Source organism: Silurus meridionalis, chromosome 6, assembly GCF_014805685.1.
Source record: "Silurus meridionalis isolate SWU-2019-XX chromosome 6, ASM1480568v1, whole genome shotgun sequence".
NCBI classification, from domain to species: domain Eukaryota; kingdom Metazoa; phylum Chordata; class Actinopteri; order Siluriformes; family Siluridae; genus Silurus; species Silurus meridionalis.
The window spans coordinates 25,556,502-25,574,158 of record NC_060889.1 but is presented as its reverse complement, the minus strand read 5'-3'; the positions used below and the strand labels follow the sequence as shown (position 1 = coordinate 25,574,158).

The 17,657-nt window shown below is 36.9% G+C and overlaps 1 protein-coding gene across 1 annotated transcript in view; it reads right to left on the bottom strand.

Annotated features, from left to right (window-relative positions):
- LOC124386972 (laminin subunit alpha-3-like) overlaps window positions 1-17,657 on the bottom strand; it is a 115,727-nt gene that overhangs the window by 31,694 nt on the left and 66,376 nt on the right. Inside the window, exons 34-46 of the mRNA XM_046851050.1 lie at window positions 17,465-17,604; window positions 16,433-16,548; window positions 16,133-16,344; window positions 15,430-15,634; window positions 14,479-14,623; window positions 13,725-13,865; window positions 13,220-13,381; window positions 12,213-12,314; window positions 12,043-12,126; window positions 9,823-10,053; window positions 3,204-3,305; window positions 1,898-2,016; window positions 1,002-1,082 (exon numbers count right to left, since the gene is read on the bottom strand). Of these exons, the coding sequence (XP_046707006.1) occupies window positions 1,002-1,082; window positions 1,898-2,016; window positions 3,204-3,305; window positions 9,823-10,053; window positions 12,043-12,126; window positions 12,213-12,314; window positions 13,220-13,381; window positions 13,725-13,865; window positions 14,479-14,623; window positions 15,430-15,634; window positions 16,133-16,344; window positions 16,433-16,548; window positions 17,465-17,604 (1,840 nt within the window). The remainder of the gene's footprint in view (window positions 1-1,001; window positions 1,083-1,897; window positions 2,017-3,203; window positions 3,306-9,822; window positions 10,054-12,042; window positions 12,127-12,212; window positions 12,315-13,219; window positions 13,382-13,724; window positions 13,866-14,478; window positions 14,624-15,429; window positions 15,635-16,132; window positions 16,345-16,432; window positions 16,549-17,464; window positions 17,605-17,657) is intronic.

Below are 17,657 nucleotides of genomic sequence, written 5' to 3'. Positions count from 1 at the left end.
TTTTACATCATGAAACAAGGTTTAACAGAATAGTCCAAAAAACAGTGGAAAATAATATCTTAAACAAGCGATTGAAAGCGATTTTTTTTTTTACATTTTTTATTTATTTTTTATTATTTATTTTTGAGATGATTCTTTTTTGTTTTGTTTATTGCCTTTATTGCATTAAATATTATCCCTTTTTTGTTTGTTTTTCTGAGAGGGGTAGATAACAGATCTAGAGGGGTAGATTTTTTCTTAGTTAATCCTTTTTTGTTTTTGTTAGTTTTTTTTAGATTTTTTTAGTGTTTCTTTCTTTTTTTTTTTTTTTAGATAAAATATAATCCTTTTTAGAAACCATTCTATTTTTAAGATTATTCTTTTTCCATTAAGAAGGATTTGAACTTTTTAAAATTTTTTTTTTTTAGAATAATTCTTTGTAGAATTTAAATTTTTTAGCTCTTTTTAGGATAATTTTTAATGATATTCTTGGGCATATTATGTTGATTCTTATTTGGGTTTTTTTCCTCTTGATGATGATAGTGATGATCATGATGGTGATGATGATGATGAAGATTCTAGCATATTTATTCTTTATTATTTATAAAAAAAACAAACAAAAAAAAAATTAATGAATCCCTGTTGTATTTTTTGTGGTTTTTATGATTAACTTTTATTTTAGGAATCAGTTTTTTGATCATTCTATAGCTTTTTGGGGGGGATTTGGTTGAAAGTTTCTGTTTCTTTTTTATAAAATCCTATATTTTTGGGGAAGTTTTTTTGCTGGTTTAGGGTTATTCATGTTGGGGGTAAAAATGCCTTTTTGGATTGATTCTGTTGTTTCAGGAACAGAATCTTTTTTTTTCCTTCAGGATGATTTTTTTGTAGAATTCATTTTTTTTTTAAACTACAGTGCAGTGAATCATAAGAAATCCCGTAATGAAACATTTCTCATATTAAAGTAATTAGAAAGGAGCATGCAAAAGCGTTAACTGAAAACAATGAATAACAGGACAACTCACCTCTCACACTTTTCTCCTGCGTATCCCGGCTTACACTGACACCGAATTCTCCCATGTACCTCGCTGCAGCCTACAGCAAAACTGAACACACACACACATCAGTTCATCACATAGATATGGACTATGGATCGTCTCTAGAGTCACTATATACAATAACTTTTTTTCAGAAACTGCAAAATGTAGAGAAACATCTTCCCAGAAGAGTGGAGATTTTTAGAACAGTAAATGCACACTGAATGTGGAATGGGATGTTCACAAAGCACATGCCAATCCTATGCACAGGTGTCTACAAACTTTTTTTCATAAAGTGTAGCTGTGGCAGTTCATAAATTATTAAGCAGAAATGAATAAATTATTCAGATTAATATAGGCTTGAATAAAAATCAGTTAAACCACAGTAAAAAAAAAAAAAAAACATATCCGAGATTAGATAAACTCTAAATAATTTTAGAAATAAAAAATAAAAACAGCAATTTTCTTACATCATATGATCTTACAAATTATTTGAAAAAGACTGAATCATCATTTTTCTTAAAAAACCCAAAACAATTACAGTTCTATTTTTATCAAATTTGGCCAATTATTAGTATTAATAATTAATCACATTCATTTGTCAGATACACTACACTTTTCTTGTCAGGTGTAAAAAATATTAAATAAATGTACAGTCAAAAGTTTTAGAGGAAAAAAAAGCTTTTAAAATAATGATTTATTTGAATTGATTGACTAAAAAATGCATTTAAATACGATTAATTAAGCCTTATTATCATTAATGATGCATTTTTAAGTCTGAAAAAACTAATAAATACTCAAGAATAATTAGATTGTGTGTGTGTGTGTTTGTGTGTGTGTGTGTGTGTGTGTGTGTGTGTGTGTGTGTGTGTGTGTTTTCTCACTTGTTGCTCTCCAGGTGAAGTGGACACGGACAGATCTTGCAGGTCCCCATAGCGGCGTCTCCATAGTAGCCGTGTTTACAGCGTTCGCAGTGATCTCCCGCCGTGTTGCCCTGGCAGTTCTGTTCAGATGATATCAACATTTCACTGAAACACCTAAATCACTGGAATTTCCCCCCAAAAAAAGAGCTGAGATGGTGTTACTGGTGCGTTTATCGCAAGGCTTTTGTACTTTTACACTTTTATATGTGTATATCTGGTTATCTCTGTGCTTCCAGTCATCTGTTTGCTCCTCCACTTATCTTAGTTCTAATCTTGTTTCACAGAATGCTTTGTGAATTATGGACTCTGGGGCTCTGAATTATGATGGTATCAGATTCAAAGCACATTGAGGCTGTTGTGACTGAAGTTTGGTGGGTTCCTGCTCAAACACACCTATTACACATGGTCAATAAGCACCAAAGCTTTACGTAATACTTCACATATGTGTTTATGTATATATATGTGTGTGTGTGTGTGTGTGTGTGTGTGTGTGTGTGTGAGTAAGTATGTAATCTTTTAAAAAATATACTTTAATATGAGCCATTTGTCAGTTTCAGTTATTAAGACGAAATGCCAAACACAACAAATGTGAATGATTCAGTCAATGGCAAAAAATGGTGCCATGAGGTGCCATGTTGAACATCAGTGGTCAGTATGAGAGAATTGTACTCAAAACTCCACACTTTAACTGCTCTAATACAAGATACACACATTTGTATGGTCCTGTTAAGCAGACAACATGAACATGATGAATAGGACTTGTGGATTTGCACGGTTACATGATGTACAGCTGTTATCACTGAGGGTGTACTCACTTTTGTTGCCAGCTAGTGAGAGAATAATGGCTACATGTTGAGTTATTTTTAAAGGAAGTGTTATAGGTATTTATAATATTTGTATATATATATATATATATATATATATATATATATATATATATATATATATATATATATATAATATTTGAGGCTCTTGCTAGAAAGCAATTGGATTTGAACTCAACCTTTTTATCAGAAGTCCAAAATCTTACCCACTGACCTACTGTTTTTCATCTCTGTTAGCATTCCTACTATGAAATTGTGTGAATTATTTAATTGTAAATCGATGCTCTGTACCCTGAGTAAAGTGGTGCACCATACAGTGTGTGCTCACCTGGGAAAATCCCTTTATATAACAAAAATAGGGACATTTTCTCTTTATAATAAACAAGCCCAGGCAAATTGAAATATACATTACAAGACAGGGCAACTCATTCCTCTTTTCTTACCAGACATCTCCCTGTACTCTCATCACAATCGTCTGAAAGTCCATTGCATGCACAGGAAGCGCAGCGGCCGCTTCGGTCTCTATAGTAACCGCGAGAACATCTCTGTATAAAGACAAAGAGGAAGAGAGAGAAACCCATGAACGTTTTCATTTTTAACACATTTCAACAATAGATAACGTCTGTGGAGCATTTCCAAGAAGGAAGAATTTCCTGAAGATCATGGGAAAAAGAAATATAAACATTTTTTCCCCCTTTAGCAAAATGCTAATAAAAAAAAAAAAGAAAATCAACATACAATTAAAAAAAAACGTACAAAAATACTAGTGAAAACAGTTTGAATTAAAAAAAATTTAATTTTTCAGAATTTCAAACACAACAATATTCTTCTTTTTTTATTGCATTATATGGACAAATATATATATATATATATATATATATATATATATATATATATATATATATATATATATATATATATATATGTATTATATTGGAACACAAGACTTTATTTTCAGCTAGAGGTTTTAGTTTTTTTGTTGCCAAACTGTTACCACAAGGTTGGAGACACAAATGTATAAGATGTCTTTAGATGTTATTGCATTACAATGTCCCTTCACATAAACTATTAAACCCAAGACTGTAAAATGCCACTGTGCACAAAACCATCTCCATGAAGATATGAAGCAGAAGATCTTCCAGAATTGGATCTCTGACCTCAATCCTATTAGACACCTTTAGGATGAATGTGAACGCTAACTGCACCCCCAAAACTTCTCACCTCGCCTACATCAGTACCTGACTTTGTAGCTGAATGAGCACAAATCTCCACAAACACACCAAAATCTAGTGGCACATCTTCCAGAATAGTAAAGGTTTTATAACAGCAAATGGTCAATTTCCAGTGAAAATGCGACGAGTGAACACATGTTTCTCAGTGTTCTCAGGATAAAAGTGGAAACACAATGAGCCCTAAAAATGTAACCTTTAAGAACCTTAAAGCTCTAAAACAAATGTTACAGCCAGTAGTAATGTATTTAATTCAGTTTCCAAAGCAGGAAATCAAACGTGAATCAACCAAAAAAAACTAAAAAGTTTTACCTGTCGTCCATCATCCAATAAAGGAATCTCAATCCTCTGTGTGTCCAAATCACTAAGTGAAGGAATCTGAATCCTCTGAACAGTCCAATCACTAAGAGAAGGGAAAAGAAGTCTCTGGTGCCCCTGGTCGTTTTGAAAGAGGTTGTTGTTGTTTCCCCGTGTCCCCGCTTCATGCTGTCTCGGAGGTGTCCCGTGAGAAGGTCTCGGTCCGGCAAAACACAGATTTAGCAATGCAAAGCCGACGAGCAGCAAGAGTGCTCGCTTTACACTCCATTCTGACATTCTACTGGTAGCGCAGGAACTGTGCTGTGTGTAAGTGTGTGTGTGTGTGTGTGTGTGGACAGACGGTGCTTTAAGAGCGCTGTGAGTGAAGGACACACCCAGAACATGTGCTCATACCTGCGTCAGGGGAAGTACACTCACAAACGGTGCACCACACACACAAACATTTCCACCACTGACATAATGATTAGTCGAGCTTAATAACGCAATAACTACACAACATTGTTCCTGCCTCTGTCCATATTTATATGAACAAAGGTTTGTGGACACCTGACCATACAATGGTCCACTTTTGTTCTTATAATAAGCTCCATACTAATAATAATAGAATAATCTCTTCTGGGAAGATGTTCCCATAGATTTTGGAGATTTGTGCTCATTCAGCTACAAGGCTGTTAGTAAAGTCAGGTACTGATGTAGGTAAGAAGGTAAGGAGGTCTGGGGTTCAGTCAGTTTTCACATTTATCCCAAAGGTGTTCAGTAGGGTTTAGAGCTCTACAGCAGGAGATCTTCCACTCCAACCCCATGTAAAGCATATCTTCATTAAGCATTCACTTATTTGTTTATTTATCTTTCTATTAATATATTTCTAATGACTTAATACATTCATTAATCCATCTAGTTACATGTAAAAATACAAACATTCCCAGTTTAGAACCACAGAACAACCTCCATGATCCAAACCAGTCTGGTTTCAAAGCGGCACATTCCACAGAGACGGCACTTTTGGCTGTTTATGAGAACTGCATGCTGCTCGATCAGCCAGGCTGTCATCTGTACTTATCTTCCTGGACCTTTCAGCAGCAGCATTCGACACAGTCAACCACAAGACTCTCTTGTCTACCTTCAGGAGCCTCGGTATCCACGGAACAGCATGAGAATTGTTTGCTTCCTACCTGGAAGGTCGCTCATACCAGGTAACATAGAGGGGACCCACATCTGCCCACTGGTGTCCCACAAGGCTTGGTACTTGGTCCCCTCCTTTTCTCCCTCTATACTCACACCATTGGTGAAGTCAAATCCTCACATGGTTTTTCTTACCACTGCTATGCTAATGACACTTAACTCGTCTTTTCTTTCCCTCCCTCAAATATCACAGCTTCCGTTTGGACCTGGGCATGCTTGACAGACATATCTTTATGGATGAAAGCTCATCAAACTTAACCCCAGCAAAACAGAACTGCTGGTCATCCTAGGTGATTCATCTCCAGGTCAAGATCTCCGAAGAACTCTTCATGACCCTCTCCCCTTCAGCCACTGCTCATAACCTTGAGGTAACTAGGGACAATTAACTGTCCTTTTCCTCACAGGTTGCTAATGTGGGTCGTTCCAGTTGATTCCTTCTCTACAACATCCTTCGACCATTTTTGTCCACACAGGCTGCCCAGGTGCTTGTTCAGTCTCTTGTCATTTTGAGACTGGACTACCTCTGAACGCTATTCATCCACCGCAAAAATGATCAAGCTGCCCAAGTTCTCCTAAACCACCCCACTGCTGCTCCCTCCACTGGCTTCCAGTAGCTGCACGTATCAGATTCAAAACACTGATGCTTTCCTACAAGGCCAAAAATGGACCAGCACCGTCTCACCTCAGAGACCTCATCACACCTCGCACTGCACCACGCTGTCTGAGATCCTCCAGCACTGCTCGACTGGTAAAACCTTCTCTCAGAGTAAGAGGTAAGTATACTTCAAGGCTCTTCTCTGTTATGGCACCGAGGTGGTGGAATGAACTTCCCTAGATGTCATAACAGAGTAGAGTCCGTGGCTCTTTAAGCAACGGTTGAAGACCTTCCTTTTCTGAAACTCTTAAATTAGCACTTTCCAAGTTTGCTTTGTAAAAATCAAGAGTTGTAGTCTGATTTATCTTAAGATTGTAATCTTGCGTACCAGTGTAGATTTATTCATTGCTAGAGACGCCGCTCTGGACAAGGGCGTCTGCTAAACAAATGTAAATGTACCTCCAAAGCTGTTTTGTTTTGTTTGAAAATTTGAAAAAAAGAAGAAGGAAAAAGATTTAAACATATATTAGGATTTTAAATATTTATTATTATTTATCTTCTTTTATTTGAATTCGACTGAATGAAAAAGTTATAAGTAACAATTGAATTGAAAGAAAATAAAATATAAAATTATACATAATAAACTGCACAAACCTTTTATTTGTATTTTGTATTCATGTATTCATTTGCAATCAAATCAAATTGTTGGGGGAAAAAAATCATATCAGACGCAGACGGTGAGTACATCTGGTGCTCACTACTGAATCACACAATCCATACACACTGTGTAAAGAAAGTTAAAGGTGTGGCTGCCACTCCTCACAGACACACACACACACACACACACACACACACACACACACACACACACACACACACACACAAGTGTGTACTAACTGTCTGACTGTCGGGTTTTAGTAATGCACAACCTCCACACCTTGCACGAAGGTGTCCCAGCATGTCTTCTGTGTATGTGTGTGTGTGTGTCCACATTTTTCCATTGCTGCAGGTGATACACTTTGTACTTCCTCTCCGCTCTGCTTTTCTGGGTGAGGCTTTGCATTATGTGTGTATGAGAGCTGCCGTGGTAACCGGAGTGAGAAAACAATCCCCAAAGCTACGGTAATACAGCCCATAATAATCACATAGTGATGCGGCGTGATTGCACCGAGTGAATCTGTTACTATGTAGTATTAGTTATTATTAACCAAGGCTGCGATTTTGTGTAAAATTTGTGTTAAAGGATTCTGATACTAACTGAAACTCGTATTCTAACAGAAAACTCTCTTTTTATTTATTTACAATGCTACTATAACAATCTTTATTACAGAAAAAATGCACAATACAGTGTGTCTATTTTTTGGAAAAAAAAAGCTGTAGCATTTCAATATTTATATATATATATATATATATATATATATATATATATATATATATATATATATATATATATATATATTTGAGACAACAGAGGTGGCAAAAGTACACACCCTTCACTTAAGTAGAAGTACAGATACTCATGTTTTAAAAATCTTTTAAAAGTACTGACTAAAATTTTTCACTCAAGTTGAAGTAAAGAAGTTTAGGATCTGACGTGCTTAGTAAAAGTCGCCATTACTACTAACTGTTTTAGTGTCACTCTGGTAACTGAACCTCACATCATATTCATATATTAATTCTAAATTAATTCTAATTTTGTTATCTAATGAATGTATCCAGACTGAACATCCACCATATAGAACACAAGCAGAGAAAAGATAATGATGATCAGGTGATCAGGAATGTCTCTGTCATCAGTCATGTTTACATCACTGACTCCCTCTGTCTCATTCACGTTTTTTTTGCCTTCTTGTTGTTAGCTTTGCAAACTAGCCTACGTCTGTGGTGTGTGAGAGCCAGAAAATGATACACCAGTGATAGATTAAAAAATGACAGCAAAGTGAGAAGAAAAAAATATTGATGATGTCACCAAATAGATTAAAACTGAAGTAACGAGTCTGGTTTGAAATGTAAGAAGTAGAAGTACAGATATTTGTGTAAAAACATATAGTGAAGTAAAGAACTGATACCAGAAAAATCCACTATACACACAAAACACACTATTTGTGGACACCTGACTATTTTCATATGTGCATTTTGAACATCCCATTTCACATTTAATCCCATTCCACTCTTCTGGGAAGATGTTCCACTAGATTCTGTGGAGATTTGTGCTCATTCAGCTACAAGAGTGTTAGTAAAGTCAGGTACTGATGTAGGTGAGAAGGTGAGGAGGTCTGGGGTACAGTCAGCGTTTACTGTACATTCATCCTAAAGGTGTTCAATAGGGTTTAGAGCTCTTTAGCAGGAGATCTTCCACTCTATCCCATGTAAAGCATATATTAATGAAGCTGGATTTGTGCACATATGGCTGGAAACGTCAGGTCTCTCAATACTTCTGTCATATATTGTACGTAGGATTACTGACGATGATACCACTTAATTATTGTAAACAATTCATCTACGGTGGACTTGCTGCAGCAGGTTCAAGTTCAGTGTTAGCAGGATGTCAGGAATTTAGAATACATTAGAATAATTGACATCAAGCCAAGCAAGAACTTAAAGAGAATCTGAATGCCAGAAGTAACACAATCCGCTATTTATTTTAAATACTTTTTATACTATTTAGGTAGTTTTTTTCGAAAACAAAAAAAAATCACATCAGATCATCCGTATTCGTGATCCGCATATTTGATTTGGCACATGTTATTACGCTGGATGTCCTTCCTAACGCAACCCTCCCCATTTATCCGGGCTTGGGACCGGCGCTAAGAGTGCACTGGCTTGTGCAACCCTAATGACTGGGTTTGGTTCCCTGACCGGAGATTTAACCCAGGCCGCGGCGGTGAGAGCGCCGAATCCTAACCACTAGACCACCAGGGAACCCACAAGAATCTCATTTATATAACTGACCAGTTGAGGGCTTGCTCAAAAAACTAGCAATGGCAGCTTAGTGGTAGTGGGTTTTGAATTAATGACCTTCTGATCAGAAGTCCGATGGTCCAACCACTACCCTTTAGGTATTTCATGATTTACTTAGATTTTGTCTAACCAACTTACAAATCCATGTCCTAATGAGTTTGTCTGTCCAAACAGGAAGAAAAATTATATCAGTCTGAAAAACATTCTTACAAATCTATGCCCACTTTCGCAATCACAGATGCCAAAAGAACAAGCAACAACAGTATCTTTCCAATCAGTATCATCCATTCTCCGATCATCTGACCTTCTGTGTAATCCAGAGCCTGAACTATTAAACCACCACTTCCCAGGTTTTTATCAGAAAGCTGGGGTCAGGGTGTAGGGTCAGCCCTGGAATGCTGCCCCAGAGCAAATAGGGTTAAGGGCCTTACTCAAGGGCCCAAGCGTGGCAGCTTGGCAATGCTGGGGCTTGAATTCCTGACCTTATGATCAGTAACCCATTACATTAATACAGTAACAGTCTAAAATCTCTAATGTTGAAGGTGTCTGTGGACTTCAATTGTAAAAAATGTAACCACAGAATGTCTTTATTCAGATTGTCTTCTCTATGCTGTGCTCTCAGCCAAACCTCATGAAGTTGCAATCATCATGCTAGATAGGAAAGACGCCATTGGATAATTGGCAGCCAGCTCAGGCTGTACGTGTGCATAAAATACGACATAAATACAGAAGATACAAAAGAGGGCTAAATCAGTGTGCTGTGTGCTGGGCACTGACCTGACAAGAGTCGCCGGTGTATTCGGGTGGGCAGGAGCAGACCTCCACGGTGCTTGCTGGTGCCCCGGTGCCCACCCTGCTGGCCTCCTCCAGGCCCACTTCGCCCACGCTGAGTCTCTGAGTATGTGTGAAATAGAGCGCTCGGATCCACACGGCGTCCAGCCGAGCCAGCACTCGCATCAGCTCTGCTCGGGACACGGGTCTGTTCGTCCCACTGTGCCGGAAATTACCCTGGAATAAATATTCAATCAATTCATTTTGCAAAGTTTTTAAATAAACACTGGTATAAAAACACATAAAATTTAATTGGCACATCTGTAAACTGAATTGTGCTTTTGATACCAGTTTAGCAATAGTATCTGCTCTCACAATATTTTATTACGGACAAACGATGTCTGTAAATTACATTTTTTGAACAATTAATTACTCATTCTATATGACTTATTTTTACTATTATTTATTTTATTGTATTGTACATCGTTGTTATTTTCTCCATATGTTGCTTTGCTCCTTATGCTGCTTTTGTAACATTTTTTTTGTCTTTAATTATTATTATTATTATTATTATTATTATTATTATTATTATTATTATTGACAAAGACAAAAAAGCAAAAAAAAAAAACCATGATGGAATAAGCAGAACACCACAGAGCACATAAAAAAATAAATAAAATAAAATAAAATAAAATACAATTAAATAAATAAATAAATAAATAAATAAATAAGTAAATAAATAAATAAATAAATGAATCAATGAAAGTAGGTATAGCCAGATAATTAAGACATATCCAAAAAATGACAATAATCACAATAATATCTAATAACAGCAAGAACAACAACACAAATGATAACAACACCGGAACAACAACAACAACAGCAGCAGCTGCATTACATACCGCTTCTTGTGTATTCAATGTAACATAACTGAATTAAATAAATGCTTTGTTAATGTAAAGAAATGCTTAATTTTTTTTTTTTGCAATTTTGGAAACAGGAAATGTATCTACAAGACCAGTCAGAAGTTTGGCCACACCTTCTCCTTCAGCGGTTTTTCTTTCTTTTTATTATTTCCCACATTGTACATTAATACTGAAGACATCTAAACTATGAAAGAACAGATATGGAATTATGAAGTGAATAAAAAATGTAGGAAAGGAATATGTTTTATATGTTGTATTGCCCAAAGTAGCTACATTTAGCTTTGATGACAGCTTGAAAAACTGATGGCCTTCTCTCATCACATTCACGAGGTAGTCACGTGGAACAGTTTACATTAATTCATAGGTTTATAGGTGAGCCTTGTCGAAAGTTCTTTGTGACATTTTTTGCCTTTTTAATCTGCTTTAGAATATTATTTGTCCTGTGCAGAGGAAAGGTGGGTACAGAGTCAATATCCCTTTTAGAGCTACTACAACGACTGTACAAATCGATATTACGGCAAGAAACACAGTTAAGTAAGGACAAAATACAATCATTATTTTAAAAATAAAGGTCATTTAATCTAAAAAAGTCCACAAACCCAGCAAACGCTATGATTAAAGAGGGGCTCCTGAGGACCATTTCAAGAAAGAAAAACCAAGAGCTACCTCTGCTGCAGAAGAAAAGCCTTAGATACATTTACATTAATGCTTTTAGAGCTCGAATGGCAGACATATTTCAACATCCATTGTTCAGAGGAGACTGTGTGAGTGACTGGGTCGAATTGCGGCAAAGAAACCATTACAACAAACAAAATGGAATGGACTTAGGAATGGACATTAGTTCAGTAAAAAACTGGGACAAGTCCAAATGTGTAATTTTTGGTTCTAACCACTGTTTAAATTTTTGATGTGATGTTACAATAAACCCCTGTTCTGCCCAGCAGATTGATACTCATTATTTTATTAGCTACAAAAACCCCAGCTAGCTGCTCTAACTAAAGGACTTGCAATCCAATTCACAGCAAGTCTTCTCAGTACAATCTGATTAAACGCTGGCTGGAGATGTGATGAAAGGCACCTGGATTCAACTAAACAGTTCATATCTCTGATTCTCTTGGCACATCAAAACAAGAGTGGAGAATTAATGGGATGCAAATACTTTTACATTTTTAATCTGATACACGGCTTTCCATCAAGCCACGACGTGCTTCTTCTGAGGTTTCGATTGAGGAAAGTCACATTTGTGAAGAGGAATTAGCAATTAGGTGTGTGTATGTGAGTAAGTGTGTGTATGTGTTACCTCCACAAGCTGTACACGACCTTGATAAACCCTGTCTGGCAAAGGTGACTGAGGGTCCTGATAGACCACCACAATTTTTTCTCCCTGCGAACAACAAAGAAAAACATTAGGTTTGGCAGTGTGATGGCAGTGTGAAAGATTACAGGTCGATCTCAGAGTTCAACAAATACCTTGAGAATGACGTCAGGTTGTTTGTCCAGGAGGCTCATTCCTTCACGTGGGAGACCAAAAGATTTGACCTGGTAGGTGAGGAAGCCCCCATAAGATGAGACCTAAAGCAAACACGAAGCGAAGCAAAAGAATGAGATACAAATGCTGAACAATTTCACTGATTAATGAACGTTTCCAAATTTCCAGACTGTTTTTGCTATTTTTTTTTTTTTAAGAAAAAACATAGTTATTATTATTAATAGTTTATTTAAACATAATTTAAATATGTCTATTTGCTTCAATATTATTAAATTGGACAGCAAGAGATATAATAAATATATTAAAATTAATTCTAATTTGGCCAAAAAAAGTATATTCTTTAAATATTATTAAACAAATATTATAAAATTAAATAATATTAAAAAAAAAAAAGCATCTAAAATTATATAATGTTAATTATCTATTAATATTAACAATATATGATATATAAAATGTTTTTATAAAAAAAAATTTTTATTGATACTGCAGCATAATTCATAGCAACCATTTGAGCATGCATTTAAAAAAAATTATAATTTGACATATTAATATTAGTTGTTTGCTCTACTGAAACATTAACAACCTGAAAAATGTACTTGATATGCTTTATTTTAGAGCATCTTTAATGTTTTCTCATACGTTTTTTTTTTTATGTATGACAGAACTATAATGAATGGACTTTTGGTGTCACTCAGATGAGGATGAGTTCCTTTTTGAGTTCTCAGGGAGTTCTTCCTCACCACCGTTACCCCTGGCTTTGCTCGTAAGGGAGAAACTTATAAGAAAAAATGTATGAATTTAAAATGTATATGAAATTCATCTGTAATATATTTAATAGATTCCTTATTGTAAAGCTGCTTTAGAGACAATGCCCATTGTTAAAAGTGCTACAGAAACATAATCGAATCGAATCGAGTCTCATATGCACTGGAATGAGACTTTGAGATGTTGATCTAGATGTAGGACAGAGGACAGAGGATGCTCTCACCCTGTCCCCGAGGTACGACTGAGGCAGAACCCAGTGGAGCTGCAGGACGGATGTAGGAAGTTCTTGAACGTCAGCCACCACCGTGTTACTGAGCAGGTTCAACACACTCGCAACCTCAGTCTGATCAGGGGTCACCAAGCGCCATGAGTGCATGTCCACAAACTGGGGGATATAAAGATAGACAGAGTGAGGAAAGAGAAAAAGAGAGAGAGAGATTTTAGTCATGTGAAGCTCTAAAACTCCAGTATAAAGAAACATGCCACTATATCAGTCACAAAGTAAGGACAATTCTAATTCATAAATAAATAAATACACAAACAAACAAAAAAAGTATATTTTTAAAATAGAGAAAAAGAATATGTACAGTATATATATATATATATATATATATATATATTATACAAATCTCACACACACACACACACACACACACACACACACACACACACACACACACACACACACACGTACACACACACACACACGTGCGAACAGAAACACACACCTTTCCCCTGCGTTTGTCAGAGCTGTGGCACTGATCCGTCACGCCGAAGCAGAAGCACTCGGTACATCCTTTCGGGTTGCTGGGGTCGAAATAAAACGAACCCTTTCGGCACACGTCGCATCGCGGCCCCTCCACGTTTCTCTGAAAGAACATACATCACACACACAATTTTTTTTTTTGTTAGTTTTATTAGTTTTATTAATGTTAGGACAAAACTATTGGGACACACAATTAACACTGCCAGTTTGGTCATTGCAGAAATTTTGGCAGAAATAACTTTTTTCTTTTTGTGGAGAAAAGTTCATTTAATTAAGTATTAAGTAAAACTTAAATAACAACTTATGTTCATGTTCAATCCTAGACAAAAGTATTGGGACACCTGGCTTCTTCAGCCATATGCGAATCTTCCTCAAACTGTGACCACGAGGGTTTGTGAAGGCACATGTGGTAGCATTATTTATACCCTTTACTTGAACTAGGAGACGTGTGGCACGTGTTCCAGCATGACAATACCCCTGTGCACAAAGCCTGCGGTATAAAAATATGCTTTTCATGGATTGAAGTGGAAGATCTCTTGCTATAGAGCTCTGACTGAATGAACCTGAAAACTCTATTAACTTTATTAACACTCTTGTGGCTGAATGACAAAATTGGCAATTGTTAACATACAAAATGCCGATGCTTAATTTATATATATATTATTATTATAATAATATATATTTTTTCATAAGCAGGAACTCTCCAAACTCGTCACCTTGCAGAGGCAGAATCCAGTGTCGGGGTCGCAGATCTGCTCGGTCACACCCCCGGCGTTACACGAGCACGCCACACAGTCGGAGAAGCGATAGTAACCAGCGACGCACCGCGAACACTGCCGCCCTCCGATCCTGGGTTTACATCTGATACACCCAAATAAACCATCACACACCTTCCATGCCTTCCACAGTAAACATATACGCTATATAGTGGATATAAAACGTTTACACGCTTTAATAAAATTGCAGGTTTTCAAAATATAAAGACAGAAATGTCATACATACAAAAACACTGAAAAAACCCTGAAATATTTACTAATTGGTAACATTTTGAATAAAATAAAAAACCTACAACCAAATGACTCATTAGTTACATTTGAATTGAGGCCTGTAGGTAAATGACATACGCCTGCAATCAATATCAGTGATTCAGTTTTTGAATCTAGAACGATCTCAGACGTGAGCGAATTTCTGAGATGTTCAGGAGCTCCTTGTTCCACAACTCCAGCTGACTGGAAAGAGCATTACTCATAAATCACACCCTCCGGCGCTCATGATATTTCTCACTCTGTGGTGTTTGTGATGTTGTAATGATTTATAATCACACTTTTGGTGTCACCCAGATGAGGATGGGTTCCTCTTTTGAGTCTGGTTCTTCTCAAGATTCCTTTTCATAAGAGTTTTTTTCTTAAATACACATTAAATTAAATATAAGTGAACTTTCTCTCGTTCTGTAATCAGAGTTAGACATTATTATTAATGTATGTTTACACACACACAAGGAATGTGCATATATGATACATATGATACATAGGAATTACATAAGAGAGATGGAATATAACAAAAAAACCTGCAGTTTCACAAAAGTGTGTAAACTTTTTTATATCCACAGTATATAGTGTGCATCTGAATGTGTGTGTGTTTGTTTTTAGTGAAAATACGTGACTCACGTGCACTGGCCGGTGGTCACGTCGCACTGTCCCGTGTCTCCTTTACGGACTCCGGTCGGTGAACAGTCGCAGCCTTCGCAGCCCAGCAGCGGGTGATAGCTGAAGGTTTCTCTCCGACACACGTCACACGTGGGACGCACCGTCTGCGGGGGACAAATACACTCACCCGTGACCTCGTCACACAGCCTCCGGCCGCACTCGCACGCTGAGGGGACGCACAGGAAGACACATTGAGCATAAGAATAATACACTTTGGTGGGAACAAAATTACTGAACGTCGATTCATTTACTATTACGGCGGGGGATGTGTATTGATGCGGTCTTGCTAGTATATTACCGTTTCTATAGCAACAAGATTCCACTGTGAGAGTACCCCATAAATCACATGACCTTGTTATTATTTTCTTATCACACTAGGCAACATTGCAAAGTATGTTTTTATGTGGGATTTAAAAAAGAAATCAAACCAATAAAAAAAGATTGCAAAAAAGCTGCTAAGTACCAGAATAACTGGGCATACTCAAATAATAGAAATTTCCATAAAAGCAAATTAGTATTTTTGTAGTGTTTATAGATAAGCAATAAAAACTTGGACGCACTGTACAATTTTTTTAACCCCAAATTTATGGAATTAAAAAGAAAAAAAAAAAAAAGAAAAGTTTTGCTGTGCAGTTGTGCAAGTTATCCAACAGAGAGCGCTCACGCCTGCAGTATGGGAAGCCATAGAACCCCGTGGCGCATCGAGAGCACTGACGCCCGATCACGTGCGGCCTGCAGGAACACTGGCCTCCTGTTGGCTCACAGGTAGGACTTGTGGATCCTGCTTTATCGCAAGAGCAAGGCAAAGCTCCGTCCAGGTACCGAACGACCAGGGAGCGAGCCGAACTTTTACAGAACTCCGAGGCTCTGTGAGGGCTGAAGTAAAGGAGGAAAAGAAGTCAGAACCATGTCTGGAGTACAATTTCAGAAACAGAGGCACAATACAAAAGAAGTGCACACGCACTCGATGTAAAATCCGTCAGCTCTACATTGGTTGATGAAATCCGGAGACAAATCCAGAGTTTTAGGATTGAGAAGGTCAGGGCTGTAGTTGTCCTCTGGAATCACCAGGACTGAATCCTGTAAGCATAAATACACACATGGCATACATAAGAACCTGTGATCTCCTTACTGTACATTTGACCCAATATTTCATAAATATGGGAAAAGTTACATATTTGGTTTATTTATGTATTTATTTTTTTAATAAATTACCCATAAATGTTTATGTATATATATATTTCAAGCCTGGAATAATTAAATAATAAAAGAAAAATGATTTAAATGTAATCCCAGTGATGTTTGGTGCATTGATCACAAAGGGTTAAGGGCCTTGCACAAGGGCCCAAGAGTGCTAGCTTGACGATGCTAGGATTTAAACTCCCAATCTTCCGATCAGCAACCCCGAGTTTCAACCACTGAGTTACGACTTTCCTCATACAGCAATGTATTCGGTATTTTATGTAGGGAAGTACATTTTTAGAACTCTTTGTTCATTGAAATTTTTGCCTAATGGCGTTCTTTATACCCTGAACTTCACTGTATTAACATGAGGCTATGTTTCTGATGAAATAAACACAGCTCTGGATAATGGACTCAGACTTTTAAACCCTACTGTAGATGCGCTATAAATAATCATAGCTTTGTATCTACATCCTTGTGGTTTCCTGGCAGTGGTTTATAAAAAAAAAAAAAAAAAAAGTTGTGTACTTGGAAAGAAAAACACCTTAAAAAGACCCGAGAGAAAGAGCCAGGACAGGATGGGCAGATGATCATAGAGTCTATCGCACTGTCAGTGAAACACTCACATGCCAGGATCTCATACCTTTCTTTTTATATAATAAAAAATCATTACATAACAGTGTATAAGAGGTCGGATGAAGCATCACACAGCCAACATAAGTTTATAATTCACTCGTACTAATGAAAGTTTAAGACTATGGGAGGACAAAAGAGCAAAACTAAAGGAATGCAGTGTTTTGAAAAAGGTTCTTACCAAAGTGAGGGTTTTTCCATTTGGAATTTTCAGAGTGATAGACAGAGTCTGCTGGAGGACATCCAGAGCGATGCGTTTTTGCGCTATAACCACACTCCTGCAACCGGACACTGACGGACAGAACGAGGCGTTTATGTGACCTGAGGAAAAAAGGAAGCTGTTGTTTAATAAGTGCACCTGGAAAGCATTAATC